Source organism: Euwallacea similis, chromosome 19 (assembly GCF_039881205.1).
Source record: "Euwallacea similis isolate ESF13 chromosome 19, ESF131.1, whole genome shotgun sequence".
Taxonomy (NCBI): domain Eukaryota; kingdom Metazoa; phylum Arthropoda; class Insecta; order Coleoptera; family Curculionidae; genus Euwallacea; species Euwallacea similis.
The window spans coordinates 613,505-640,528 of NC_089627.1; the positions used below are offsets into that span (position 1 = coordinate 613,505).

The 27,024-nt window shown below is 37.2% G+C and overlaps 6 protein-coding genes across 11 annotated transcripts; 4 read left to right on the forward strand and 2 right to left on the reverse strand.

Moving 5' to 3' along the window:
* The first annotated feature begins 3,037 nt into the window (after positions 1 to 3,037).
* Positions 3,038 to 7,244, forward strand: LOC136415205 (peptidoglycan-recognition protein LB-like). Of its 3 annotated transcripts, XM_066399671.1 has the most exons (6): positions 3,038 to 3,210; positions 3,256 to 3,288; positions 4,210 to 4,412; positions 4,516 to 4,666; positions 6,823 to 6,936; positions 7,004 to 7,244. In XM_066399671.1, the coding sequence occupies exons 1-6, from the start codon at positions 3,156 to 3,158 to the stop codon at positions 7,174 to 7,176; spliced, it is 729 nt and encodes a 242-aa protein (XP_066255768.1). In that variant the 5' UTR covers positions 3,038 to 3,155; the 3' UTR covers positions 7,177 to 7,244. The 3 variants fall into 3 exon arrangements, with proteins under 3 accessions (XP_066255768.1, XP_066255769.1, XP_066255767.1); XM_066399672.1 differs by lacking the exon at positions 3,256 to 3,288 and having other exon boundaries at positions 3,046 to 3,210; positions 7,004 to 7,243; XM_066399670.1 differs by lacking the exons at positions 3,038 to 3,210; positions 3,256 to 3,288 and adding an exon at positions 3,957 to 4,114 and having other exon boundaries at positions 7,004 to 7,240.
* A 1,091-nt stretch (positions 7,245 to 8,335) lies between these two features.
* On the forward strand, positions 8,336 to 19,126 carry LOC136415217 (uncharacterized). 3 transcript variants are annotated; one of them, XM_066399689.1, is made up of 15 exons: positions 8,336 to 8,593; positions 12,491 to 12,780; positions 12,928 to 13,011; positions 13,136 to 13,216; positions 13,267 to 13,400; positions 13,671 to 13,787; positions 15,348 to 15,505; positions 16,220 to 16,400; positions 16,452 to 16,598; positions 16,748 to 16,999; positions 17,729 to 17,906; positions 17,961 to 18,103; positions 18,154 to 18,300; positions 18,355 to 18,644; positions 18,695 to 19,126. In XM_066399689.1, exons 2-15 carry the CDS (start codon positions 12,513 to 12,515, stop codon positions 18,777 to 18,779), a joined length of 2,265 nt encoding a protein of 754 aa, XP_066255786.1. In that variant the 5' UTR covers positions 8,336 to 8,593; positions 12,491 to 12,512; the 3' UTR covers positions 18,780 to 19,126. The 3 variants fall into 3 exon arrangements, with proteins under 3 accessions (XP_066255786.1, XP_066255787.1, XP_066255789.1); XM_066399690.1 differs by having other exon boundaries at positions 16,452 to 16,592; XM_066399692.1 differs by having other exon boundaries at positions 8,337 to 8,593; positions 16,452 to 16,592; positions 16,760 to 16,999.
* Positions 17,009 to 17,695, reverse strand: LOC136415219 (zinc finger matrin-type protein 2). Its single transcript, XM_066399695.1, has one exon. It carries the CDS (start codon positions 17,684 to 17,686, stop codon positions 17,084 to 17,086), a length of 603 nt encoding a protein of 200 aa, XP_066255792.1. The 5' UTR covers positions 17,687 to 17,695; the 3' UTR covers positions 17,009 to 17,083.
* A 995-nt stretch (positions 19,127 to 20,121) lies between the features above and the next one.
* ND-B17.2 (NADH dehydrogenase (ubiquinone) B17.2 subunit) lies at positions 20,122 to 20,864 on the forward strand. Its single transcript, XM_066399696.1, has 3 exons — positions 20,122 to 20,311; positions 20,396 to 20,514; positions 20,565 to 20,864. The coding sequence occupies exons 1-3, from the start codon at positions 20,220 to 20,222 to the stop codon at positions 20,771 to 20,773; spliced, it is 420 nt and encodes a 139-aa protein (XP_066255793.1). The 5' UTR covers positions 20,122 to 20,219; the 3' UTR covers positions 20,774 to 20,864.
* LOC136415218 (uncharacterized) lies at positions 20,858 to 24,642 on the reverse strand. 2 transcript variants are annotated; one of them, XM_066399694.1, is made up of 14 exons: positions 24,553 to 24,642; positions 24,266 to 24,447; positions 23,987 to 24,110; positions 23,745 to 23,929; positions 23,544 to 23,689; positions 23,313 to 23,491; positions 22,701 to 22,784; positions 22,465 to 22,646; positions 22,074 to 22,406; positions 21,794 to 22,017; positions 21,503 to 21,667; positions 21,277 to 21,444; positions 21,077 to 21,223; positions 20,858 to 21,024 (listed from the first exon to the last, which is right to left on the reverse strand). In XM_066399694.1, exons 2-14 carry the CDS (start codon positions 24,407 to 24,409, stop codon positions 20,895 to 20,897), a joined length of 2,211 nt encoding a protein of 736 aa, XP_066255791.1. In that variant the 5' UTR covers positions 24,410 to 24,447; positions 24,553 to 24,642; the 3' UTR covers positions 20,858 to 20,894. The 2 variants fall into 2 exon arrangements, with proteins under 2 accessions (XP_066255791.1, XP_066255790.1); XM_066399693.1 differs by having other exon boundaries at positions 23,745 to 23,935.
* A 216-nt stretch (positions 24,643 to 24,858) lies between these two features.
* Positions 24,859 to 27,003, forward strand: Sms (spermine synthase). The gene is made up of 7 exons (XM_066399622.1): positions 24,859 to 25,200; positions 25,390 to 25,501; positions 25,555 to 25,677; positions 25,741 to 25,827; positions 25,880 to 26,037; positions 26,093 to 26,284; positions 26,339 to 27,003. Exons 1-7 carry the CDS (start codon positions 24,925 to 24,927, stop codon positions 26,492 to 26,494), a joined length of 1,104 nt encoding a protein of 367 aa, XP_066255719.1. The 5' UTR covers positions 24,859 to 24,924; the 3' UTR covers positions 26,495 to 27,003.
* The last annotated feature ends 21 nt before the right edge of the window (positions 27,004 to 27,024 follow it).

Consider the following 27,024-nt stretch of genomic DNA (forward strand, 5'->3'; position numbering starts at 1 on the left):
TTGTTTGGCAATAGATGGATGGTTTTAAGGCCCAAAATTTGTACATAAAACATATTGTAATAATATTACGTACCGAGACTTATTTCACTGTAGTACCGGAAAATGGTTTAATAAATCACTCATAAAGGCCCAGTTTTAATATTGTTAAAATTAATAATAATAGAAAAATCAAAAAGCTTCAAAATACCGGAAACGTCACTATCACTGTCACCTGTAACGTTGCGTTGATGTTCATCACATATTTCTCCATCATGTAGGCAACCCTACCTACTTCCAGTTTATATAGTTGCATACCCGTTGGCTGACATATCAAGTAGGAGAAAATGTAAAAAATTCAAAAAATACTTCTAACTAGATATACGTAAATATAATTAGGCATAGATCTCTTTAAAATGTAAACAGTTCTGTACTTAATCTGCCTACTGAAGAGGGTAAACACAAGTTTTGTTAAAATAATAATCGTATTTGTTTATATTGAGGGGAAATAATAAATCGGGGGCTATATTTAACACGTCGCGGCGTTGTAAAATTTGGCAGCCTAAAGCAATTTTTACCTTGAACTCACCAAATTTGAATTATGTTGTTTGTTACGATTCTCCCGGATAGAGCCAATTATTTTTCTACTAAAACGTTGCTTTTAAACCAAAGGGAGAACACCATTATAACATATTTATTCAACTGATTCGTTTCGATTCACAATATCATTTGAATAAATAATAATAAACATGTTCTAGGAATTACAACAATTACAAGCAAAAAAGGATTAAAACATTGATAATAGGTCTGCAGGAGATGATAAAATGCGCGAAGGTAAACATAATATCCTCAGGGCGAAATGAGATTATCAAAGGTTTCGGTACTTCCCCAGTAGATGCCTTGCTTCTTTTAGAAGGAAAATCAGTTTTGGCTACACCAAAAATAACAGGTTAAGCCGCCAAGACATTCTTTGTGTTCCCTGAGCATGATGTGTAAGACAAAGAATTTACTTGAATTTCAACCGATAAAGGTATGAGGAAGAAAAGACAAAGCATTAGCATAAAACCGCTCATCTAATATAAAAACAATCTACAGGATTATTCAAATGTCTCGCATAAAATTCATATCTTTTTTATGAATGTTTTTTCGAAAAACGCTGAAACACGTAATTTTATTGAAATTACTGTTCAACTTTTGGTGATAACATTCATCCCTTATTTGCAACCCTTTCATCCTCAGCTACCCCAACTTTTGTTTTCAAGTGGCAGCCTAGGTCATATGGGAGCTCTATGAAAAAGTCTTCAAAAACTGTATTCGGTGGTACCAAAAAATCTGGATAAATGTTGAAAATGACCTCCATCTGATATACACCAAGTCTAGGATAAATACTACCTACTGCACTATGAATATTTTTGGCGGGAATATTATTTATTTCCAACCTTATCCTACGTTTAAATCCTTATCCTATGTATCCTATGTTAAGGTTCTCAATGTTTTCGGGTCTATTTTGATACACCTTTTTCTTTAAATACCCCCATGGAAAGAAATCCAGTGGTGTAAGACATTTACTACATTAAATCAAATTAGGTAAGTGGTAATTATCTATTTAGAATAACTCTTACTTAATAATTTTATTAAAAAGGGCATTGTCCTTAAAAAATAATTAGCCTTTGTTTTATCGAAACGGAATGAACAGATCTAGGTTTTTTTGATACCACCAAATACAGTTTTTGAAGACCTTTTCAAAGAGCTCCCATATGACCTAGGTTGCCATTTGAAAAAAAAAGTTGGGATAGCTGAGGATGAAGAGGTTGTAAACAAGAGATGAATGTTATCGCCAAAAGTTGAACAGTAATTTCAATGAAGTTACGTGTTTCAGCGTTTTTCGAAAAAATAATTCATAAAAAAGATATGAATTTTATGCAAGACTTTTGAATAATCCTGTATAGGTCGTCTATTACAAAACTCAAAGTTTAATATTGCATCTCTATTGGTTTATATCAAGTTATGTTTTGAACAGTATTTTCAAACTCTACGTGTATCTATATACAGAGGGAGCACAAAAAGTTAGGGTGCTCAGTCCTTACCGAATGACCCTGTACTTTATCTACTTAATGGTATGTTTACTATTTCTACACGAGGTTTATCTTAGTATATTATAAACTGTTTTTCCAAAGAAATTATGGTTTAAGATTGTTGATTTGTTCCTTGTGTGTAACCTTACAATATTCATGATAAATAGTAGGCAGGTACTACTAAAGAATAAGGTCAAATTTGATCTTTTTCTTATATGAGAAATTAGTAATAATATGTAGCATTTAAAAGGTAAACCAATGAAAATATCATCATAAGTCACACACCGGAAGAATTCGTCAAATATTGAATTTGTACTAATAAGTACGCACCTACATCTGTGATCGTACAAAAATGTTCCTAAATAAATATGAAATTTCCACGTTGAAACACAAACCCACACCTCCAAAACAAACACCTGTTTTGTCACTATATCACAATTTATTTTAACTATCTACAATCTATTAGATTTATCTACTTCTGCAGATATAGTATGTATCTATTTTTTATTAAATCTTCCACTTATCTTGTAGTGACAGTAATTAACATTAAAAGTCAGTAAATGACATTGAGGGTCAATAATTAATACTGAGGATCAATAATTAACACTGAGGATCAATAATTAAAATTGAAGGTCAGCAATTAAAATTCAGGGTTATGGCAAGGACCTAAAGGAACCTAGGAATTGGTAATGTTGTGTGTGAATGAGGTCGCTCTGTATTGCTTAACATAGTTAAAATAAGAATCAGTACAAATAAACTTATGAAACTGTGAAGTCCCTTGAGAAAATACCAAATACCCCCTCTCACGTTAATGCGAGTCAGTTATATCTCAAATATTTATACCGGCATGCAACCAACATAGTTTATGATATTAAAAAAAATAACGTCCATTCTAGTATTGACCAAGAGAGGTATTTGGTGATAGAGTAACACCAGTACCTGTTGTGTGGTGCTGTGTGGCTAATGTGCGAAAAGGGGGATCACACCGCGTCTATGAAATACCATATGAAGCTGTCTGGTACCTATACGTAAAAAAGAAACTAAACCATATTTAAGAGTTGGAGTGGTCGATTGGATTAATAGGAATATTAGTGTGTTGGGAAAATGCTCACTACATCAGTTGTAGGTTTTGTGCTACTGGGGGTCACGTCTTTTACGGGTAAGGATTAAGCAGAAAAGGAGATTTATTTATCCCTAGAAATAGGAATGAAATTGGGAAATTCGCTCACTTTTACTGGTAGGTACCATAGTGCTTTTTTTTACTCTACGAACATTTTTATTAAGTTTTATTATATATTTGTTAATAAATTACGTCAGAAAATTAGGTGTTTAAGTTTAAAATTTTAGCTCGACTATCTACAAAAAAAAGCCAAATTAATCGATCCTAAATAAGCATTAATACTGAAAATTCTAACATTTATTGATATGGAAAAAAAATCGAATAGATGGTGGTAATATAATACATTGAACAGAAGAGAAAACACTAATCAAATAAAAAGTGTTTCAGTCAGTTTTCTATGCCATATAAAACAATTTTTCTATATCAATAATCGTTAAAGTCTTTTTCACTGTTACTGCTACGAACCAAGAACATAAGTTGTTTCTATATTATTTTGGTATTAACTGCTCGAAAGGTCATACACAGTTCCCCACTAATACTGTGTATACGTTAAACCATGACTTTAGCGCAATTCCCAAACAAAGTGGTGATTTTTTAACGCACGAAGTCAATCACCTCCAATACGACCTCCGCGATAGGTTTAACGGAAAAAACTAGAGAATCCTATAGATATTAACATCAGAAATTTTGGTGAAATGGCTTATTGCTATTGTCACTATCTAAGATGAGCGCTTCAGATAAAACTTATCTAAAAAAGGCTTTTGATTCAAAGCTTTGGATGACATTAGTAGAAGAGATCGATAATGACACGAATCAATTAATTGATAAGCAAAAGTGCCCGAAAACAATAAATTTATGTGCAAAATTCGCGTAGTAACAACTATGAACGAGGTGCTCTCCAAAGAGTGGTTGCTGTTAATTTATTACACGATGGCGTCAATGGGTAAGCCGATCCATGCTTATCACCATCGCCATTACAATATATCGATACAAATCAATACGCAGATAAAAAAATATCGAATTTGTCGTATGTTGCAGGTCTCATCACCGGGAAATGCTTCCTGGAAAAGGAAATCGAGATAGTTTCCAGGGATGAATGGGGGGCGCGTCCCCCCACATTAGTGGAAAATATGACCAACCCAGTGCCTTTCGTTGTGATTCACCATAGTTACATACCTGCTGCTTGTTTTACCAAGGAAGATTGCATTGTGGCTATGCAGTGGATGCAGGACTTCCATCAGGTACTATTAAGGATGGATTACAACGCATGCAAAACTATTTAGTTGTAGGGAAATTTGTTGTTCAAAATATTAGAGAACAATTAGGCATTTTTTAAAATTTTAGTTTAACCGTTCATGGAACGACGTAGGATACAGCTTTGCTGCAGGGAGCGACAACCGTATCTATGCAGGAAGAGGGTGGTCAGCAGTTGGAGCTCACGCACCAGGTTTCAATAACCAAAGTATAGGAATCTGCATTATTGGTGATTGGACTGGTATGACGTTCATATTTTGGTAATCCGTATAGAGTAATCCTTGTATTGTTGTCTCGAAGCACTCTGGGGTATTGGAATTGGCAAGATTTCTCGCTAGTTGCATGTATTTCTAGGTTTCTCCTGCAATTATTTCAGTCCTCGAAGCATCTGAGAATTGTGTTACCTAACTCTCGATGTTCTTTATCAACCTTGTCTTCTTCGAAATATGCAAGTTACTTCAGGAAGATATCTACAGCGGCATCCAGAAAGGCTCAAACTTGTTTCGATTCGTTTATAGAAATTTAGCCATCATAGAAACGGAACAAATTTATTTTTTCATGCTGAATTCGGAGATTGCAGTTCGAACGTTATCTCCCTCGTGACCCAGAGATCTTTGGTACGACAGACAACAAAGATTCCTGATTACCTGAACGAATGAATTGCTTTCAAAAATGGCTTGCCAGAGTCTTCCTGGGCAAAAATTCGAAAATGACCCCTAATGTTTGGAAACTATACACAAAGCAAAATTTATTAGGAAAATATGACGATTTTGATATGGGCTCATGATACATCGCTTTAAAAAAAATTTAATTGTCTTTCGACGCACTTCTACTTGGCACTAACTATCCCCAAAATTTCTGCTTTTTCTGCGTTCAAGTCACGTGGCAACAGAAATTTTCTCAGGACTTTATCTCACCAAAAAAGAGCATTAATTAATAGTTCGAAAACAGCTCGAGATATGTAGATAAAGGACTTATTAAGCAGAAGAAGAAAAAACATAGCCAACAATGCCCCAATTAATATCTCACAGCTGCCACTACTTTTATCTATAGGTCTTCAGGTGTTCAGTCAGGATCTTCAGGGTGTTCCTGAAATGGTGGTACAAATGAGTAATGGATGCTAGAGGGTAAATCTCTCTTCTTATTTTGTGGCACGTGTGCTACTGCGATTCAATATCCCGAAATAAATACATATTTAGGTTATATTAATATCATGGCTTACCAAGGGCTTATGGAAAACGCCTACTGAACTTCCTACATGTGGAACCCCTTGCACTAAACACGAAAAAGCGAAATAGGATTACACGAACTGCGACATACAAACAGCTGAAGAGGCACATATGAACTAAGGAACCACTATGAATTAGCATCCGAATTGTTTTTTTCCACACTTAATTGTGCATAAGGCCGAATGGAATATAAGGAAAATATCTTCAAATCGCCAATCGTAGCGCGATCAACATTTTTAGGTTGGCCCATAGGTATTGGATGCGTTACCTTTCTGTGAAGCTGAACAAGCGGAAATTTTTTTCGATATTGTGGCGATCCCTGACTACCTTCGGCAAAAACGCCAAAATAATTCAAGGTGTAGGAATTCTTTTTTCAGGGAAATGTGATGATGAAATTATGTTTTAACTTTTCTAAAAATTACTCGAATTTGTCACAATGTGATACATCATCGAAATCAAGACAAAAATGTAAAAATTCAAGATGGCGCCCATAAGAAAAAGTATATGCAAAAATGTTAATGATGGTTGCCGCAAATAGAAACGTTTAATTTCAAATATGACATCGGCTCGTTGTAGAGGGGGAAAATTGCAAAAACGAATTGACAATCATTTTGAATTCCCTCGTCAAATAGGCTGGGAGAGAAATAAAAAGATTTTTCCAAATTTTCAATTTGTTTCGAACGCCCTCAAAAATCATCAAAATTTCTCATATTTAAAACAGCACATTCGTAAACTCCGAATCGCGCAAATTTGCCCCGATTTAATCCACATAACATCTTTTTTGGTTACCGCGTAAAACGGCCAGCCTGCATACACTGAGGCTCCCTGTGTGGGTGCACCTCCATATACATCTTGTCACAAATCATGCTGGCTAAGCCGAAACTGAATTTTATAAAGTTCCAATAATAGAAGCCGCCCGGGTACTAAAACCGCACAAAGGAGGAATAATCAGTTTTAATACCTTATAGATCAAAGTGTATTTCGAAGATTTGCGATTTAACTTAAAAATAGACCGCTACAATGAAACCGTAAATAAATCCGAATAGATGCACGAATCTTATGTCCGCGCGTGGGCGTCTTAAAAGGCCCATTTAATATTACGACTCGCGTGCATTTTTGAACGAAATTCACCAATTGCATCCAATAAACCACGAACAATTATTTCCAGAAAAGCTGCCTCCAGAAGAGCAACTGCAAATAGTCAGGCAATTCATCCGCCTAGGGGTGATAAAAGGTTACATTAAAGAAGACTATAAGCTCATTGGGCACAGACAGGCTCGAGGTAGACTTTCAGTGACGAAATATTATTTATTGCACACAAAAATTACACTTATTTTATTTATGTGCAGATACGGACTGTCCAGGAGATGCCCTCTTCGCGGAAATTCAAACTTGGCCCCATTTTGATCCATCGATCAACATCACAGGAAAGAGGGCTTCGACGATAAGGAAGGAGGGACTAGCACCAGTGAAAACCGTTGGTGGGGAGACTGATAAACCAACAGGCAATAGCTTGAAATGACCGACAAACATGTGATATCTTCCAATCGATTTCCTTGAAACGCATGTTAGATTGAAAATGTACTTTATGAAGTTCCTAATAGACGAATAATGATTAGTTTTGACGACCTTTTATTTACATTCAATAAAACCGGCTCCAATAAAGGGCGATCACTAGAAAAAACCTATAGTATGCGTTGAAATATCAGACGTATGTCTGAGATAAATTCGTCTGTTATCAGGCCACTCACCCGGATGTTGTTAGACAATAGTAAAAGGTTTAATTGACGTCCTACGTCTATAGTTCACCACCTACTGCCAGGTTTTCTAACGATCACCCGTCACAAAACTTGTGGAATCTATTTTTCGGCTTTTGATTGACGTTGACCAAGAAATAGGTCTGTAACTAAGAATGGCAAAAACGACCTCACATGGTCACCTTTTCGTAAAACTGGGTGTTAAGTCCTAAATCCACTGTAATTGCCAAAGATAGAACTTTTCGTTCAAAGTGGAAGCGATTTTTGTTCTATCTATGCCTGGTACCCTGTATCAACTTCTTCGCCTAATAAAACCAAGACAAACCTGCTTGATCTTGCACGAAACCGATTTTTCCCTATTTGTTCATTTCGTTTCCTCTTTTCTTTCGCAAGAAAATGATCAGACAGAATTTTTTCGTGAACATCTGAGGCCATGAGATTGCAGTTCATGAGAAGTTGGCTTGTGAAGTGTCCGGTAGGTACTCAAACTCTGGGTTGCCCGAAACATTGATGCGTTGATGAATGGCTTGCATCGTACAGTCAGCTTCAGCTGCACAAAATACTGGCTTTTTCCTGAAGAAGACGGATTCTGCCTTCTGCCTGCTAGTGATAGTTGGAAAATATTTTTCAGAAGCGTTGCTAGAAATCCTTCTCTTCTTCCTCATCTGCCTGATCCAATTACGCTCCGTGTAACCCCAGCAACTTAATTACTCTTCCCATCAACTTCTTTCTCTTCCTGCAACAGCTTCACAGGTGTTCTTAACCCGAAGAATTGGAAATTCTCGCGGTTGCAAAACATCAGCCATAATTACCTGTAGGGAGCCGCAATCCTCGAAATTGTAAAAATTGGTTGGATGGAACGCCAAAAGTCGACGTCACGACGCCAACGACGCCGGCTCGAAATAGACGCCAGCTATTTCTGTGGTTCGCAGCATTCTCAAAATGTGAACGAGACTCGATCCGCGCGAGACAAAAAGTCACTCGAATTTTGCGAAAATACGAGATTTTTTTTTGTTAGATTACGAGAAACGCGTCGAAAGGACCAGCAACCGAGAATTGCAGTTTAGGTTTCATTATTGGTAAAAATTGAAGTGTTTTTGTTTATTCCGGCTCAGAAGCAACAGGATTATTACCAGTGATAGATTAGTTCCAAGAAAGATCTTTGAATCGATTAGTCAACTGGTAAGTTCGCATTGGGACATTCAAAATTTAATGCACCGGAGGCACAACGCAAAATATAAAAAACGTATCAAGTTTTAATAATTAAAGTAACTCAGGAAACATTAATGTTCGGAATGGTCTATGAGGGGACGATACAGGCAGAGGAGCTAGAGAGAGGATTATCCGAATCATTAAACTGAGAGCAAAAATAGAAATCTGTGGCAGGTTGTTGGGAATTACTCACCTATTTTTTACTGAAGGTTCTATTGGCAAGGTCCCTCATTTAAAATTAAAATTTAATTTAGTATCTCGGCCATAAACAAGTCATGCCTAGGTATACGCCTAAATGAGTGGCCATAATATTCCGGAACCAACATATGAAGGTTCCCAAGAATAGTGGGTATATTGGGCGTTTAAACCTTTTTTCCCAACTTAGTAACAATAAGTAACTGTGAAATCTAATAAAAATAAAAATACACAGGGTACAAAAAACTGTTAATAAACCCATGGTTAGAAACGCATCATTTTCGATATATAGGGTGACAACATTTTTTCTTACGATATTTGAAAATGCAAAACGCCAAAAATCAAAACAAAATTATTGAAATGGCTGAAACCCAGCCATAGAATGCCAGATTATGGAATGGAATATGTAGACTGCTATATATTTTTGCAAATTTTACGAAAACAGTGAAAGATACGAACACATTGCAAACAAGCAAAAAGCTAAATAATTGAAGAAAGAATTTAAATTTTGTATCAAAATTCACACAGGGTGTTCCAAAAAAGATACCAAGTACAAAATAGCACATGATCCAAAAAGACATAACACCCTGTATATGGTTACTGACTGTTTTGATATTTTGTTGTAGAGCGTCTTAAAGAAAATAGATGTACGAAATTTGAAAAATTTAACACAAAGCATACGTGGAAAAACCGCAAAATATGAAATTTTGCTACCTTGTATATAGAAAATGGCGCGCTTTTAACCATAAGTCTATTGCCATTTTTTATTTATTTTGCAAAGTACTATTACCTCCTGAAATATCTCCATGATGATATGCTACACTCTGTATATAAGTTTGAAAAGCACACTTAAAGGGGAAATCGGTGCGACAAAAATATTAAGGAAGCGCAGTAGGGGTAGTGATAATATCAAAGCGGGACATCTGAGGGTCTATAACTAAGTCCTCAGCGGCCTTTTTCACCCCATGTGAGCCCCTACCCTACGCAAAACGCCTTCTCTTCGCGAAGGAGTAAAATTCATATGTTACACTGAAGCACTGTAACTGAGCTACTATGGAAGGATGTATGTAGTTATTTTGTAAATCGTCTCTAAAGAACGAAAATAATGTTTTAATAGGATTGTGAGAACTGTAGGTGTAGGTACATACAGAGGGTTGGCCATTAATTCTATCAGGAATTTGACAAAATCGTAAACACAGGGCTTACAGGAACGTGTTCAATCAAACTGGACGAATCATATGTAGCGGTAGTAGCAAAGCAGGACGTCCGAAGCCTTGCGATTGGGCCCTTAGGGTTCTTTTTCACCCCATATGAGCCCGCCCCCCCTCCACAAAACCGCCCCCTGCTCTTCACGAAGGCAGGAGTTCTATTAGGAATTTAACAAAATCATTAGTACAGAACTTGCATAGGAGGAGGCGGATATCACCAAAACATTTTCAATGATTCTGGATGAATCATAGTTTTACAAACATAGAAATCCAAAGTTTTTTTTAATTCTTTATACATTTATAACTGAAGTCAACACGCTATTTTTGGTACATTTGCCATTCTACTATAAACTGAAATAATCGCTTTTTATAAAACCCGTTAAACGTACGTTAGAAGTGGGGGAAATATGTTCCTAACTTGTTAATAATAAAATAGAACAACCTTCAAAAATTCACTATTCATATCACCTGGCTAAAGTAATTTCAAAGCGAGCCGCACATTTTTAAAGCGCAGTTTGAGCGGGTTTGAAAGGTGAGCTGTGAGTTTAACACTGGAGAATGTGGGAAAAAAATTACTGAGCCCTCTTAACAATTTTAGAATTTATTAGAACTCAGGAACTTTATTTTTGAATCATCTTTTGGGCGTGAATGACACATTTTTAAAGTAATTTTTCAATTAATGTTACCAGTGAGGAGCGCCATTTCTCAATATTTTTATGCTCAGAATAGGTGACAGAAAGCAGTTTTGAAAATGTATAATTCCCATTAGAGTGCGTTAAACAGTTTTTCCACTCCTTTGACAGTAAATTACAAATAACGTTCGAAAGACTTATAGAGGAAAATCTGGAATTGCAGCTGCACTGCTGTGTAATGCACCTTCAAATTGTTACATAATGTTATTACATAACAGTTTCTACACACATAATAGTTATTTCCTAACGGATCAAATGAATCTTTACATCTCTGACATCTCATTTTAAAGTTCAGCCCGGCCAGGTCGCCCGTGGCAACCCAAATTGGCCGACTCATGGCGCAGTGGCAACAGAAACCTTGTTTTCTGGAATATTCCGTAATTTGAAAACTTTTCAAAAGAGCATTTTAATAATTTCCAATTAGGACTGTTTTCTCTGGATAAGCCACCTATATTCAGCTCATTTACGCTTACTAAGTTCGTCCACTCAGTACATAAAACCGATAGACATCCTGCTGACATGGACTATGAAGCTATACATACTTAACCCCATTTGATCCATTAGTAGTTAAGTTAGGCCTGGCCCTCATGTCATGTCACGACACCGTATGTCTTACAAATGGCAAAGAATATGTGGGTCGAGCATAGCACAGGCAAGCTTAATTGGTAATGGAAGAAATGAGCTTTAGATGACGCCTTATTTAAAATCTCTTTTGTCCGCAAAACTATCACAAATTAAAAATTTTGTTTTTTAGCGGAAAAAGTCTGGGTTTGAACCGAAAATGGTCATACTGGCGCGACGCTAAAATTGGAAGAGCTGTAGCACACTCGCAAAAGTTTTCCTTTGGGATATTCAGTAATTTTAAAACATTTAAAAGGCGCATTTTGAATGCTTTTCAGCTGTGGTCGTTTTCCTCCGGATGTGCCAGTTATATTCGGGCCACTTCCTGTGTTTACTAAGTTGGTCCACCCAGTATATAAAGCGGTACACACAAGATACAGGCCATAAAAACAACGGCAGCTTCATAAATCTTTTCGCTCCGTTGTACTAATTACGACTGGTGCTGACATATAAATAAAATAGATAAATTGGGCCAAAGCAAATTGCTAAAACGTGTGCCGTATTCGTGTTCCGTCCAGCTGCGGCAGATGGACCGCACCCGAAGCTGCACTGTGCCGAATATTCGAAGATAACCAAACTGGGTCTCGTCGTCATTATGGGGCTTTTACGTTCGACGTCACGATTTATATTCAAACAATTTGGCAAATCTTACCAGTGTAATCATCTGAAATATCAAAATTTTATTTTAAATTCGGAAGCTTCGCATTTGACACTTTATTGGCAACTCTACAACGCCGAGAGGAGTAGTGCGAGTGGGTGTGGAACACAAACTATAAATATTGCTTTATTTTGAAAATTTTGGCCTTTCAAATAAATCGCCTCAGTATTTTCGATCGTGACTCCATGACCTAAACCTAAAATTAGTCATTTATCACTCTCGAAACTAAAAAACAAAAGGACTAACATAGCAGAATTGGAGCGCTCAAAAATAGGCCTCCTGGACATCCTTCGATTTATCAAAACGAACAAATTAACGGATTAAGCCAGGGACATTCCGAAAGCCAAAACACATTGCTGCCGTTACGTTTACTTTTCGAGATCCGAAAATAGCACCGCGCTGCAGCATAACATTCTGTATTGTAAACACATAGACGAATTGCTTACTCAGCCAGTTTTTATGGCGAAAAATCCTCACTTACGTCCGCTTGCAGAGCCTACAAGAAGTGTAACAAGATGCCAGCAGGTGGGGCAGCGAAGAGCTCCAACCCGTCGGGAAGGACTACCTTCAGGCCGCCCTGGGTGAAGGAAGGTGCCGAGGTCACCGACGCCCTGAATCCGTTCAACCTCAAGAGCGTCCCCAGGAAGAAGGAAGTGTCACCGAAGCCAAAAGAAAACGACGTCAAGGAACAACTCAATCCCATGAAGCTCAAGAGCGTGCCCAGGAAAAAGGAGAGTCCTCCCAAGGATGACTCTGATGACGATTCAGGGAACTCGCCCATAGGTGAAGAGTTTTATTTGCAGCCTTTGCTCCATGCTCACGGCTTTATATGTAGTCTATGTCTTAATTATGTGTAACTGACGTAATTTTCTATGTAAATTTCATGGCTTCTTGAACCATCATCGTACTACACGTTATTGGCGTTTGTAGCTGGTGTGCAACTAAGAAAAGTGCCTGTTAAAGAGGTAAAAGAAGTGGAAGAGATTACTGTACCGGATAAAGAGAGTCCGCTAGGTAAACGAATCAATACCAAACCCCTTGTCGAATTCCACTATAACTAACACTTTTAAACATCGTAATTAACATCACTTTTTCAATTGGGCCCATGGTTCTCAAGTAACCAGTAGGAAAATTGCAGACGGGGTCCAGCTAAGAAAGGTGCAAAAGAAGGAATACGATCGGGAGAGCTTTAGGAAAGAAAAGGAGAATAATCCTCTAGGTCGGTGGGCTGCAATAGTTATCTTACTGTTAGTAACAATGCGATTGCAGCTGGAGTGAAATTACGCAAAACTTCCGTCCAAACTAAAGAACCCCAGCAAAATGGAGAGGAGAAGGAGTCTAGTTTTTTCGTCAAACCACAACTTAGGCCCGTTCAACAGAAGGAAAAGTCTCCCCCCAAGAAGGTAAGGAGTCACAAGAATAACACCGTTACATCATCGTTTTGACGCTCAGTTAAATCCAAATGCTATGACTTAAAGGCTCTAGTTCTAGATTCTAGAAGGTTCTAGAAGTTATGACCTTAGAGATTTTTCGGTATTACTAAAATTGGTCGCATGGACTAAATTAGATCACCCTGTATAAACACCAAAAATCAAATTAATATAGAAGGATGTTTGCATTCTACTGCGAGATCCAAACATTTACAAGAGTAACGTTTCCAATGTTTTTAACAGGACTACAAAATCCACGATTTGCCTGAGCTAAAAAAGGTGGAAGAGAGAAAGCTACCCGAAAGGAAAGCCTCCATGTTGCGAAGAGACAGTACAATAGAAGATTTAGAAATAGATAGGGTAATGTATGGCCACGAGCTTTCTGCATTTTTTCTGAATGCCTGTCATCTATCTGAAAATGTCTTAACAAAATTCTCATTTCTCTCTCTGCAAGTTCAATCTTAAGTAAGGGGTTTCCTTTTAACACGACATAGACCTCAAAAAACTAAGCGAAATCTTTATTTACCCCACAGATAAAAATCACTTAGACTTAGGTCTGGTGATTTCGTGAACCATTTTTTTTTCTCTTTCTCGCGGTGAAGAAACCTTCAAAAGGTACCCTTTCTTGTTGGCGATCAGGGAAGGTGTAGTCGGGGATTTTTACCACCGTAAAACCCCACCACAGAATTTCTTAAAACCGCCGAAAGGCATTTCTTCAGGACTTTGTCCCGTTTATATGTTTTATCTTCTGTTTATTTCGTCTCTTTCATCCTATTCCTTTATGGTAAGTATCTTCTCCTCATAATTTGTAATCACTTTGGATGTTCCCATACTTGCAACCATTTCTTTTATTACACTAGCTGTCTAGTTTATCCACTAGCTGCTAAGTCAATTCTTGTCCTATTATTGCGTTGAGTGTTTCCCTTTTGTTTTGCGACTTTGTGCACTTGAAAAATGTATGTTTTACATCATCCATGTCTTCCTCGCAGTATTAGATTCTATTTTTCTTATTCTTTTTAGATATGCTTGAAAACATCCATGTCCAGTCAAAAATCGTATCAAATAAAAACTGCTTCCCCTATGTTTCCTTTCTATCCAAGTTCTAAGTTCTGGTATTAAAATCTTTGTCCACTGACTACCTTTTTCTGTTCATCTTTGTTGCCACACTTCCATAATCCTCTCCATCTTTTTTTTAATTTATTTTACTACTTTGCCACGTTTTAGAGAACTATCTTGTTAGTTCCTTACGACCTATTCATCTGTTAAAATATTGGTTATTTAAAAAGCTCCATTTTTTTTTCTTTCTTTATACGTGCATATTTCGATTGTTTTTGAGATTTCGAAAAAGTATTATATAAAGATATTACTTAGTTTTTTGAGACCTATGTTGTGTTCAAAGGAAAACCTCTACTTAGGTTTCACCCTATATAAGTATTTTATATGTTCTAACAACCTACAAAAAAAAACCGCCACTTTTCAGGACTAGCAAACTTGGTGCTCTGTTCTACCCTCATTTTTCTTAAACTTCTTATAAATGGCCTTATAGTTTCCCTTTGCTCTGATCTGAATCTTCTTTCCAGATCTGCAAACTTGCATCTAATAATCTCTAACACACACTTTTAATATATCAAAAAATTACTTTTCAGGTAAACGGGATCGGTAGCAATAAGGTAGGTGCCCGTATGAATTTGATCTAAAAATATGGCATCAATCAATCCAGACACCACACAAGCACTTGAAGAACTCGTACGCAGTCGGTTCATTAATTGTTATTCCCTGCTATTTATAAACAAAATCGTGCCCGATTGTGCCAATTGCAGAGCCAGTTTGCGTCTAGTCTTTCACACATACATAGTAACAGAATAATTCACTAATACAATTGAATTTCGTGACCACTAATAACCATCAGCACTCAAATAGGAACTTCCGGCCACGAGGAACAACCTCGTCAGAGCAGAGTCTACGAGGAAGATAGGACCTGCACCTCCACCCATGCCACCACCACCTCCATGCATGCCAGGGCAGACACCCAAGAAGCCCTTGACTGAAGAACAGGCCAAAAAATTGGATTTACTCAAGTACGTGCGTACTTAGAAACACAAATTACACTGCATTTTTAAAATATATGGACAGAATCAGCACTTGAGACATTTCAAGGCTCTAAGTGTCTGTCTCATATTTTTTGGCAGTTTTCTCGACAATCTCCTTCAAGCTCTGGTGTGGTTCATTTTCCTTTTGTCAAGATTTTCATATCAAGTGACCATGAATAGAGTACGGGTTGCGCAAACTTCCCCAATTTGTACAAGTTCAATGTATGGGAACTGAACTTAATGTTCGATTCAATAAAGGAAGTGTTGCCAAATTTGCGCTTTTCCCTCAAGACCCCAGAATTTTCTTTTTATATTTCAAATTTTAACGCATCAATTCAACTGAATTCTCATGGTCACCTGGTATAATCATCGCTATTTGGAGCTTAACGCTCTATCGATTTTCATTGATTTGTTGCACTCAATTATTTTACCAATAAAACATACAGTGTGGCCCAAATTGCGCCTACATGCACCAGCATCTTAAGTACTAGAAATATAGAAAAAAAGTCAAATAGGAAAATGGAATCTAATAGTTGGCTGGATGCCATTAAATTCCTTTTAACTTTGATATTTTCTCTATTTTTCTAGCTCTTGCAGTTTCCAAGATATGTAGGCACAACTTCAGATACACTGTACACTTACTCATTTATCAATCAAAATCATCAATCAGCATATACTTTTATTAAATCACGGTTTGCGCAGGTCTAGACCTAAAGTCCGACCTGATTGGTCTGCCACCTTGAAGGAGATTGAGGGTGGCAAGAAACTGAGGCATGTGGAGTGTAACGACAGGTCTCAACCCATTCTCCCAGAGGAAAAGGCTCAAGAGCACTTCCTCTATGACAGCGAAAAGGCCACTGCCCACAATGAACTGTTAAAACAGGTTCCATTGCTCAATGGATGATTTCTTCCTAAACCAAAAGGCTCGTTTCAGATTGAGTCCGGAGTGAAACTCAAGAAGGTGCAAACGAACGATAGGAGTAAACCTGTGCTAGACGGACTCAGAAAGTTCAGGCGACAAATGACCATTGAAGAACAAATCCAAAAGTCCATGTCCATGGCCAGTATTCCACCGGTAAGTGTAAGTACTCACACCAATTTGCACGACAGCTCTAGAGCATGCATTGATGATCTTTACTTACACACCTCTCCCTCTTAAACATTGTCACGGCATGCTCAACCTGCACACTACTGACGCACCAACTGCCCAATAAATAATATACCGAAAAGATCGCTTCCCAGGACGAAATTGCTCCTGAAGAAGTGGATGAGCTGGACGACATCGACAAAGTCCGGGACGACTTGCAGAGCACAAAACAAATGCTGGCATTGGAATTGAGGAATAAAGAGGCGCAAGAAATGGAAAAGAAGAGGCTGCTAGCTAGGTTGGCAAATATGGAGGCCGAGTTGGAGAAGGCAAAGGCTGAAGGTGGTGGTGGCGGAGGAGGAGTGCAGGGAAAGGGCAGTGCTGCTGATGAAAAGGTACGCATATTTCGTACTTATAATCAAAACTCATCCTTCTAATAGCCTATTTATAATACAACACTTATATACGCGACCACAATCCTACTTGCTCTTTTTGGAGCCTCCAAACCCGGAGAATCCCATAATACTTGCCAATTCACTGGTCGCCTCCGTCTCTTCTTCTCGCATTTCCTCGGCTTTCCTTTTCTCCTTTCGCTTCTCCTTTCGATACTCCTTCAATTTCTCCTCTTCTTCGGCTATTTCGGACAGCCGCGCTTGTAAGTCGTAATCCTTCTTCTTCTCTTCCATTTTCCGCTTGTTTGCTTCAAACCGCTTCTTCACTGAATCCAAACTGCTCCGCTCTACTTTCATCGACATGCCCAAATTCCTTTGGTGCTTCTTCCCATTAATGTGATCTAAGAAATTTATGGAATCTTTGACTACACAGTCGCAGACGTTGCAGTAGTACCCCCCCGATTGGGCCGTGGGTGTATTCTTGTTGATGACGATGCTTTTGCCCAACTTTGAGTCCAAATCGACTTTGTATTCACGGGTTTTCAGGAGTTCTCGCTTGACGGGGGGGCCTTTTTTCTTTTTTTCGGCCTCATCTTTTAGGTCGATTTCCGCCTGCTTGCGCTCCTCCGCTATTTTCTCGTATTCTTCCCGGTCCCATTTCCTCCTGTGATCATCCGGTCTCATCGACATGGCGCTTGCCTTGAATAGAGAAATAAGGGTTTTTATGGGCAGATTATACAGTCACTAAAAAAAGAGGTTGACCAGTCGCGAAGGAATTCTGAGACTATCGAGAAGAAGTACACTGACGCCATGAAGATGCTGGACACAACCAAGCTTCAATTGGCGGAGTATAAGAGGAAGAATAATGAGCTAGAGAAGAAACTTTTGGATGCCGTGTATCCCTCTGGAGGTAGTTTATTGACTTTGAATCGGGTTTTTGAATTTTAAGAGATTTGCATTGCAGGCAAGAAACGTCCTTCCCTCAGTGGATCAGTGTCTAATAGCATAACCAATGGAGACGTTGATGATCTCGATGAAATGGAAAGTGAGGAGGAAAGCGATGGAGAGGATACGCCAGAAAAACGAGAGAAGAAGATGCAAAAAGAGGTATCACATAACACGGATTAATTTTGCAAATCATTACTACCTGCTTATAGGTCAAGCAATTAGGTAACAAACTGAGGAACTTTAAAATCAAAGAAGATAATGCTAAGAAGGAAAGGATAGCTCTCAAGGAAATCATTAAAAAGAACCAAGCTGCAATTAAAGAAGAGAAGAAGAGGTACGCCAAGATCAAAAAAGAGGTACAGAATGTAACCATTCAACTAAAGCTCAGGTAAAACAGGAAACTATTGTAGGTTGATAAAATGGCTGCCTTGCTAAAAGATGTAAGCGAAAGCGAAGATGATGACGACGAAGAAAAGGATGAGGATGAAGAAGAGGAGGTAGAAGAAGAGGAAAGCAGTAGCGAAGAATCTGAGAGTGAAAGCGAAAGCGACGACAGCGATTCTGAGAAGAGCGTGAGCGAACCTGAAGACGCTCCATTAGAAAAGAAGAAAACCAACCTATCGGGAAGAACGACGCGACATGAAGCCAGACTGGGAGCTTTGAAGAAGGGCAACTTCTTGCTCAAGACGAATGCTGAAAGGTCTGCAGTTAACTCGCTTAAACTTGTTTGCACAAATTGTTGGCTTTTAGGTTACAAGACGATCTCAACAAACAAAAGGAATTGACTGCAGCCCTGCAAGAAGACTTAGATTCGGTCCTATCAGAATTAGGATAAAGGGTGGCAAAACTAGGTTTTAGGGCAACATAGGACAACTTCTATTTTAAAGTGAAGATAAACTATTTATATTTTGTGAATTTGTATAAATACTTATAAGTTTGACACACAGTAAAATAAAGAAATTTTATGATGATTTAAGTCCTTTGTGCTAGTCAAAGTACAGATGGGAAAATTGCAACAAGGAGCGAATATGAGTTGCTGAAGGTTTTGGGTTCAAAAAGCACAGGAGGAAGTTTCCACAATTCATTAATTTCGCATGGTTACCGAATGATATACGTTTTTTATGTAATGTATTGCTATGTTACATTGTGACATCTAAGATAATAAAGTGTGATATTATATTACTACAATTTACTTTTATTGAAGAAACCCATATACTATGCATTTATGAGAGTGAATTATGGTAGACCATGAGGAATTTTTACAAACGACTAGGAAATTACATAAGAGAATGTCGCATTTTACATCCATTAAAAAATCAACTAGAACCAAGTTAAATTTTAGACTGAAGTATGTATTGAATTGTTTATTAATTGCCCAAAATAATATTAAAATAATGACGGATATGACAAATGTATTACAATGGGAAGTACACTAAGTCCTCTCACAAAAAATCATCAAGGCTCATCACAAAAAATTAGGTGACAAGACCTAACGTCAAAGAATTAGAGCTGTTCGAGCCAAGTTGTTGAATCATGGTTTCAGCTTGGTACTACTAGGCTTGACCCTTCTGTATTAGAAAATCACTGACCTTCAGATTCAGATTCATGTTACTGTGGCATTCAAATTGCTGTTACTGTGACAACAATGCATTTTTTATGATTACAAAGGTCAGGTTTAAGTGAATTAAGCTTGAGCTATCAGTCATTAACTCAACCTTAGAGATAAATGTATATTCTCTACCTGCTCTATATGGTTCGAGTTGGAAATCACCACAAGAAGGTAAATTGCAGTTTTGGCCAGTTTTTCATAAGCCTTATCTTTCAAAACAGCTTATATAGCAAGTCGAAATTTGGGGCTTATAACTTATGATGCAAAATATATAAGATAGCGGTCACAGAACTAATGGATACTAGGTGCTGCGAGCAACTGGGGCAGATTGGGGGGCCAAATCGCAAGACTTCCTTCCCCACTATTACTTGATAATTAATCATTGTGAAAGTTACCGTTTGTTTTTTCCTCTTTTATGCACTTTTTGTATAAAGTATTTTGTCAATTTTTCGATTTTTGTTAAAGCATTAAACACAAACTAAACACAAAAATCACAACCAAAACAAAAAAACTGATAAAACAGCTTGACGTAGAATGTCAACTGTTTGGAACATTTGCGACCTCTACAGCTACTTAACAGAAAGGGTAATTGACCATTTTGTGGTTATGTTAAGTTGTTTACTAATTTATAAAATAATCCAATAATTTCCGAAAAAAACTTTCAAAATGAGTTATTTTGGTATAGACCGCTTTTTTACTTTCCTCAAAACAGTTAAAGACTATGGAGGCATCAAAGCATCCCTCTACAAGCTCTACAGGTAAAATTATTATGTAATAGTGACCCCCTTTTAGCCTGTCATAACAGTTAATCCAAACTCAAATAACCCCTAAAACCCCTTTAGAATGGACTCCTTGAGGCCAGGAACCTTGGTGGGCACTGACAAGTATGGCAATAAATATTACGAGAACAAGATGTACTTTTATGGAAGAAATCGTTGGGTTGAATATGCTCCAAAATATGGTAAGTAAAAGAGACTCCAGATCCCAGCCATTAGAACGGGCCGAGTTTAGGATTGGAATATGATGGAAGTCAAGTGCCTGCAGAATGGTATGGGTGGCTACACTACAAGACAGATTTGCTCCCCTTCAATGACCCCAGCAGGCCTAAACACAAGTGGATGATGGATCATACCCCAAACATGAGTGGAACCCCCCAGCAATATACACCTTATTCTACCACACAACCCAAAATTGAAGCATGGCAACCACCCAGGAAATGAAAGATGGCCTTCTTAAGTTAATGTAAATAGTGAGAAACATCTAGAGTATTTCAAGCAACAATGACTCAACAATAATACACCAAATACTGAATGTTGTCTTTATTGCTATATATTTTACAGTTTAATCTAATGGGACAATATCTGAATCCTCAATTATAGTTTCTGAAAAATGCTCCTTCTCCCTGTGGCAAGATAGAACATGTCTTGTTAGCGACGAAATATACCGATAAGAACAGTTACATATAGAACACCTAAAACCACACTCAAAGTTTACAAAATAATTCACAAGAGTTTGAACCTTACTGATACATTGCTTCTTCTCCCTCATGTATCTCCGTATGCCTCTGTAAATTCGAGTATCTAGAAAATTGCCTTGCACACACATGACAACTAAAAATCTTCCTGTCTGCTTCTGGACCTGAAGTAGTTTGATTCCCTTCATTTTTTTGTCTGAAAATGAAATGAAGGAATCCCGTGACCAAAATTTAGGAACGTCAATTTACTTAGTTTTAACTGTTAGACCATCAGACGCCTTGAAATGATCCGCCATATGCTTAGCTATCCGTGCAGGGGTATTGAAACGACGCTTGCACTCAACACACTCATACAGACCTTTTTCTTCTGTACTTGTAACCCCATTTGGACCTTCGACAAGCTCAGTTTTTGTAATCCTTAAAATTGAAGTTTTTATCACAGGAATTGGACATTTTTTAAAACAATAAGTCTCACCCCTTCTGCGAATGACACTCTAATGAGTGGACTTTTAATAGAGTGCTTGTTCTGAAGTTTTTTGTGCAGATCTTGCACTGAAATAGAGCGGGTGGATTGACTATTACTCTTGTCGTCCTCTTTCCTTCTTCATTAATGGTGATTTCTATTGTGAGGCTAGCGTATCTAGAGATAAATTACCATTTAATATGCAACTTGTTATAATTATTTATTATTGCATTTGAGATTGAGGGAAATTTATGTATAAACCATCTCTCAAAAAACAAAGTCTATCAATTGTAAAATACTTACTTCTTAAAATTCAACTGTTCGTGTTCAATTTCATTAATCCGTTCGTTAATGTGTGAATTTTCTCGTCCAAAAATCGTCTCTTTTGAATTGTTATCGGGAATAAATTGCCATTGTTCAGAAAATGAATCGTCCTCCAACTTGAACTCCCTCACCATATAACCGCTGCAAAACGAAACTGCTTTCTCATACCAATGTTTGATATGATTGAAAGTTTTTTCCACTATCTAAAGAAAAAACAATCCTGATTTCCATGCAAATGAATCATTTCCTAATCATTCACCTTAATGATAACTATCTTGTTCCTCAACTTCCTCATCACACTGTCCATGTTCATCAAACCAGCCATGGTTTTGGAAATAGTGTCAAAACAACCTTTAGAAACCTTTTTATTTTGAATAATAATTTTAGAGCGATCGCTCGCTGCAGTCAACGTATTTTCAGGCTCTACTGAAATATCTCCTAAGGGTTCGTTGTCATTATTAACAGCCTCAACAACGGGAGTGTTATTTGCTAGAGCAGCTATAGTTGGAGCTACACTATTACAATTTTTTGAGACGCTATAAGTACGAGGTTTTACTGATAGACAGTTATGGGTGAGAGTTGTTGGATTGTGCTGAAAACAATATCCTCAAGAATCATTCTGTTGGTCTGTCATTGTAAAGTAAACTCACTGAGTTCTTCCTAGCTGAAATTTGGGAACTCTGCCTTACACTTTTAAGAAAATTCCTATTTTCAATATCAGCCTTTTCCATCACATTTACAATCTTCCCCACTAGCTTCTTCCCAGTATCAGTTTGTCCCAATTCTATCTTTCGATTTATAAGCTTCTTTAAGTTATTAAAAGACGATTTTGCTGAGGATTAAACCTTCATGGTGAAGTAAGCAATACATAATATTGCAGTCATACCTGTATTTTTTGTTGCAACGCTATTTACTTTTTTGTCCAAGGCTCTAGATAAGGTGATTACTTGCCCAGTCTTAATGTTGTGCCCTATATAAGATTTTGGGTATAAATACAGATAATTACTTTATATTTAGACTGCTTATGGAAAGTTTATTTTTAGAGGCGACAAAGTACTAAATATTTATTGCAGAGTGTCATTATAAAAAAGTTGTTGGATAAAACATAAGGTTTAAAGAGTAGTCCTAAAATCTTCATATTGAAAGTTACTTATGAAAAGCAGTCTAAATATCAGGAAACACTTTTTACAGAATACTTAAAATTTGAAAGTTTTACTGGGTTATTATTCTAGGTATTACTCCCCCCTTTACTGGGTACTTACTCAGTTATTATTGAAGATAAGGGCATATGGTTCACCCTCTGTGATTCATTTATTCGCTAAGATGTCAAGAAAATAAAAACGGATTTTTAAATTCTACTTCCATTTTATGTAAATTCAGCACATGATTCCAAAACTATATGTTTCTATCTTCAATAATAACACAAATACCTCTTAAAACCATCAAATTTAAGATGCTGTATATTATCTGGCTATCTAAGAAAGTGTAAGATGCTCACCTTTGATTTCAGTTAAATCTATAAAATTGTCATAGGTTTGTTCACTGCTTCTTTCCACAGATGAGGAATCAACATAACTGTTACCAGTGTATTCTTCTCCAATAACTCCTGACAAGTCTAAAGGATGGTCCAGCAGTTGCAGATGTATTTTTCCATCTCTTAGTACACCATATTGCACACTTCCATACATATAAACTGATTAAATGTGAAAAATGTGAAACAACAACATACTTATTTGAGGTATTGGTCATCGCCTGTTGACTTAAGAGCAGTTGTTCTAAATCCATCACGCCTTCAAACTGCCCCAAAAATTCCTCACTAACTTGAGTTTGGACGTTGGTATCATAAATGTCTAACTCAGCCATTTCATATTGCTCCTACAGAATTATTTGCTCAGTTAAATTAAAGTGTGACATGAGTATAGATGCTTACTGAAGCTGGCAAAAGTGCCTGGGAGTCTTGAATATAAAACATTTGCTGGTCACCATCCTCAGTATTTATTAAAAACCCATTATTACTGAGATCAATGTTGCTAGCATATTGAACATAATCTTCATTACTACTATTTGCGGCCAGTATCTGCAAAAACTCCTCCTCTTGTTCTTTAGAAATAATGACTTCATCTAGCATTAAAAGCCATAAAATATTTTACAATTTGAAATAATTGGAATTACCAGTATTGTCTTCACCAGAATACTGGCTGAAGTCATTTCCATCTTGGAGAATCAACATCTGCCCTTCCGAAGTAACTAAAGTACCATTCACAAACAGTGCCTTACTGCCATCTTCCAGAATCAACTGCCAATAAGGGTGACTTTAATTTGGGTTCTAAAGAGTCTAAGAGACCTAGAAGGGGCCGAAAAGGGGCTGTGTGGGAGATTGGGAGGTTGAGAGGAAGTTTGAAAGAATTTTCCAAAGGGATTTACTTGAGTCCAATATAAATGTTGACCTACATTGGTAGTGTTAAAGTCATTGGTCTCTCCTAGAACCATTTCTTCTCCATTACATTGAATGTAATGAACTTGGTCAATTTGACTGAAATCGGCCTTTTCCCTTCCTTCAAGAGTACTATTGGATATTTGGCTTGGAAATTCCATTCTTGTGTGATAAAGGGTGATTGCGGTGAGCTGTCGAACTGTGGAATATCTATTAGATGAATTGTTAATAAATTGAAGAAAGTTTTGAGTTTGTGATGGTTTTCAAATTTTGAATTTCAATCGGTAAGAAAAAGTTTTCGTACCTTCTCCCAGGCGGTTGGTCCTTTGTCCCTGTCGGTAAGTACAAAAATCGAAAATGGCCGACGACAGTAGACCATAGACTTATGCAGTCATAGAATATTTAGAAATGATGTGGATTGTGTTTTACTTCTGTTTCTCTCGTTCAACAGCTTTTTGAAGCTTGGCAGATGCTTTCTCTGTCGCACCAAAGTTTGAGTTAAATATTCAAGTCTCTCCCAGTTTATCAAAAGACATCAAAATGAAATCTGACACTTATCAGGTGGTTTTAGCTAGGTTATGTATTTTTCTAATTAGCAGCTATTTAGTCATTCATTATTGATAAGGTTTTTTCCGGCTTTGAAATTAAATTTAAATAAAATTTACTAACACCAGCTATGGCGGTTCTTGCGTTAGATTTCACCTTAGACCCTAAGCTCTCCGAAACCGACTCCTCTTTATCGGTTACAGCGACAAATATCGAGAAATCAATGAAGGAAGTTTTGTTGGATTTAAGCCTGGTAACGACTTTTAATTTAGAGGGCGGCTTAGTGAAAATATTCACCGCCGACGGAGGATCTGTGGTGAACTTAAGGCTTTTCCCCACTGGGTTGGTATCACTCAGTGTGGATTATTTTAAAGGTGATAAGGATAACTCTTCAGCAACCCTTGAGGTAGGTTTTAACTCCAGGTCCTTAAACCTTCTGTTTGGAAGAAAATAATGAGAAAGTATACTGGTAATATAAAGCTACAGGTTGATGTGCACATTAAAAAAATTCTCTAAGGAAAATTTCTTTATAAAATCTTTCCAACTTCATAAAATCCAGATGTAATATCTGTAGTCTCTTTTATCTCCATTATAGATGGTCCAGAAGTTAGAATCTAATATTATTAAAACAATAAGTGGGATTAAATGGACGCGTTCTCTGCCAAGCATACAACCAGATAAAGCCTTGCGCTACTACCTCACTTCTGGTAATACATACTCTTAGCCAGAAGTGGCATTATTTAACCATCAATTTCCACAGATAGCAGAGTTATTGAATATGACATAGACAAGCTCGTTTTCGAAGAAGTAACTCCATATCAAAAAGTTCAAATCGTTCATTCAACCACTCTAGGAAACATACTGGTTTTAGACAATTTGCAAAGTATGTTTGATTTCTGTGAGCAAAACATGTACATATTGTAATTTCATTATTACCTCTTATTAGATTTGAGTGAGGCAGACTTAGTTTATACTGAAACTCTTATGCAACGGGGAAAAGAAAATTACAAAGATAAAAGCATATTAATTCTGGGTAATGTCTTTTGGACAAACTCCGAATTTCTTTATAATCATAGCACTTCTAGGAGGAGGGGATGGGGCTCTTCTATATGAGCTCCTTAAGGAGCAGCCCAAGGAGGTTATAATGTTGGAAATTGATGAAGTGGTAATGAAGGCATGTGCTAAGTACATGCGTTCAGTGTGTGGGACTGTTTTAGACAACTATGAGGGGCCCAATTACAAAGTATTAATACATCCAGTCATGTGCTATAACCATTTTTATGTTGCGTTAATTTAAGATAATTGTTGGAGATTGCATGCCTTCACTGGAGCAATATGCTAAAGAGGGCAAAAAGTTTGACTACATATTCGGAGATCTAACTGATGTGCCGATTTCAGTTGATCAATCTAAGGAATTGTGGTCTTTTATCAACCAGGCGTTGGTATTGAGTTTTAGTGTTCTGAAGGCTGATGGCAAGTTTATGACCCATGTAAGTGGCTTGATTGTTTGTGTTCATTTATTATATCGCCAAATTCGTCTCAAGGTTACGGGGACTAGTTCCTGGAGTGCTTTAGATTTGTATGCGAAACAATTGAAGAATATTTATCCTCCAGTTAAGTTTACTATGGATAAAGCTTTTGTGCCCTCTTTCTACGAAGAATGGATCTTTTGTCAAATTGGCTTTGAGAGCAAGGAATAACGTTTAGTTACATCTGGGACGGAGCTGACCGTAGATATTATAGTTAGGCTAAGATTTAGGGCATTTCTAGCATTTTTCTTGCTCCAATGCAAGTTATCCTATGAACCTAAGAGATGATACCATTTGTTAGGAGTTAGGACTGAGCAGTGGTTAAGGAATAAAAGTTCATCAGTAGAGAAAACCGGTCACTTTGTTTAGGGTTTAATCGAGGAAATAAATTTTGGTTTTAACGTAAACTATTCTAGATCTGAAATCATTCTGTTTGTTATGAGATAATACAAGTGTTTTTTTTTGTTTAGTTTATTTCCGTTTGTGTCTATTTGTGTACGATCCTCAGTTTAATTCTGTTACCATTTTTCAGTATTTTTTATAGGTATTAATGCCGTTCCTTCAATAAAGGTGCTAAGATTTGCATGGATTTAGATAGATATTTGCCGTAGGCGTTTGTTGTTATTATTATACTGTTGAAATGAAACAATAAACAGCTTCTTCAATTCTAACTGGGCCAACCTTAAGTAGTTATTCCAGTA

Coding starts and splice junctions, on each gene's coding strand:
- ND-B17.2 (XM_066399696.1), top strand. CDS start 20,220: ATGAGTTATTTTGGTATAGACCGCTTTTTTACTTTCCTCAAAACAGTT. Junction 20,312..20,395: donor TCCCTCTACAAGCTCTACAG/GTAAAATTATTA, acceptor AAACCCCTTTAG/AATGGACTCCTTGAGGCCAG. Junction 20,515..20,564: donor TGAATATGCTCCAAAATATG/GTAAGTAAAAGA, acceptor GGCCGAGTTTAG/GATTGGAATATGATGGAAGT.
- LOC136415205 (XM_066399671.1), top strand. CDS start 3,156: ATGCTCACTACATCAGTTGTAGGTTTTGTGCTACTGGGGGTCACGTCT. Junction 4,667..6,822: donor CATTATTGGTGATTGGACTG/GTATGACGTTCA, acceptor AATTATTTCCAG/AAAAGCTGCCTCCAGAAGAG. Junction 6,937..7,003: donor TGGGCACAGACAGGCTCGAG/GTAGACTTTCAG, acceptor ATTTATGTGCAG/ATACGGACTGTCCAGGAGAT.
- Sms (XM_066399622.1), top strand. CDS start 24,925: ATGGCGGTTCTTGCGTTAGATTTCACCTTAGACCCTAAGCTCTCCGAA. Junction 25,201..25,389: donor ACTCTTCAGCAACCCTTGAG/GTAGGTTTTAAC, acceptor TCTCCATTATAG/ATGGTCCAGAAGTTAGAATC. Junction 25,828..25,879: donor TAAAAGCATATTAATTCTGG/GTAATGTCTTTT, acceptor TAGCACTTCTAG/GAGGAGGGGATGGGGCTCTT.
- LOC136415217 (XM_066399689.1), top strand. CDS start 12,513: ATGCCAGCAGGTGGGGCAGCGAAGAGCTCCAACCCGTCGGGAAGGACT. Junction 13,012..13,135: donor GGATAAAGAGAGTCCGCTAG/GTAAACGAATCA, acceptor GGAAAATTGCAG/ACGGGGTCCAGCTAAGAAAG. Junction 18,104..18,153: donor AGAAGAAGATGCAAAAAGAG/GTATCACATAAC, acceptor ACCTGCTTATAG/GTCAAGCAATTAGGTAACAA.
- LOC136415219 (XM_066399695.1), bottom strand. CDS start 17,686: ATGTCGATGAGACCGGATGATCACAGGAGGAAATGGGACCGGGAAGAA.
- LOC136415218 (XM_066399693.1), bottom strand. CDS start 24,409: ATGGAATTTCCAAGCCAAATATCCAATAGTACTCTTGAAGGAAGGGAA. Junction 23,492..23,543: donor ATGACCAATACCTCAAATAA/GTATGTTGTTGT, acceptor TATGTATGGAAG/TGTGCAATATGGTGTACTAA. Junction 22,647..22,700: donor CGTTGCAACAAAAAATACAG/GTATGACTGCAA, acceptor TTTAATCCTCAG/CAAAATCGTCTTTTAATAAC.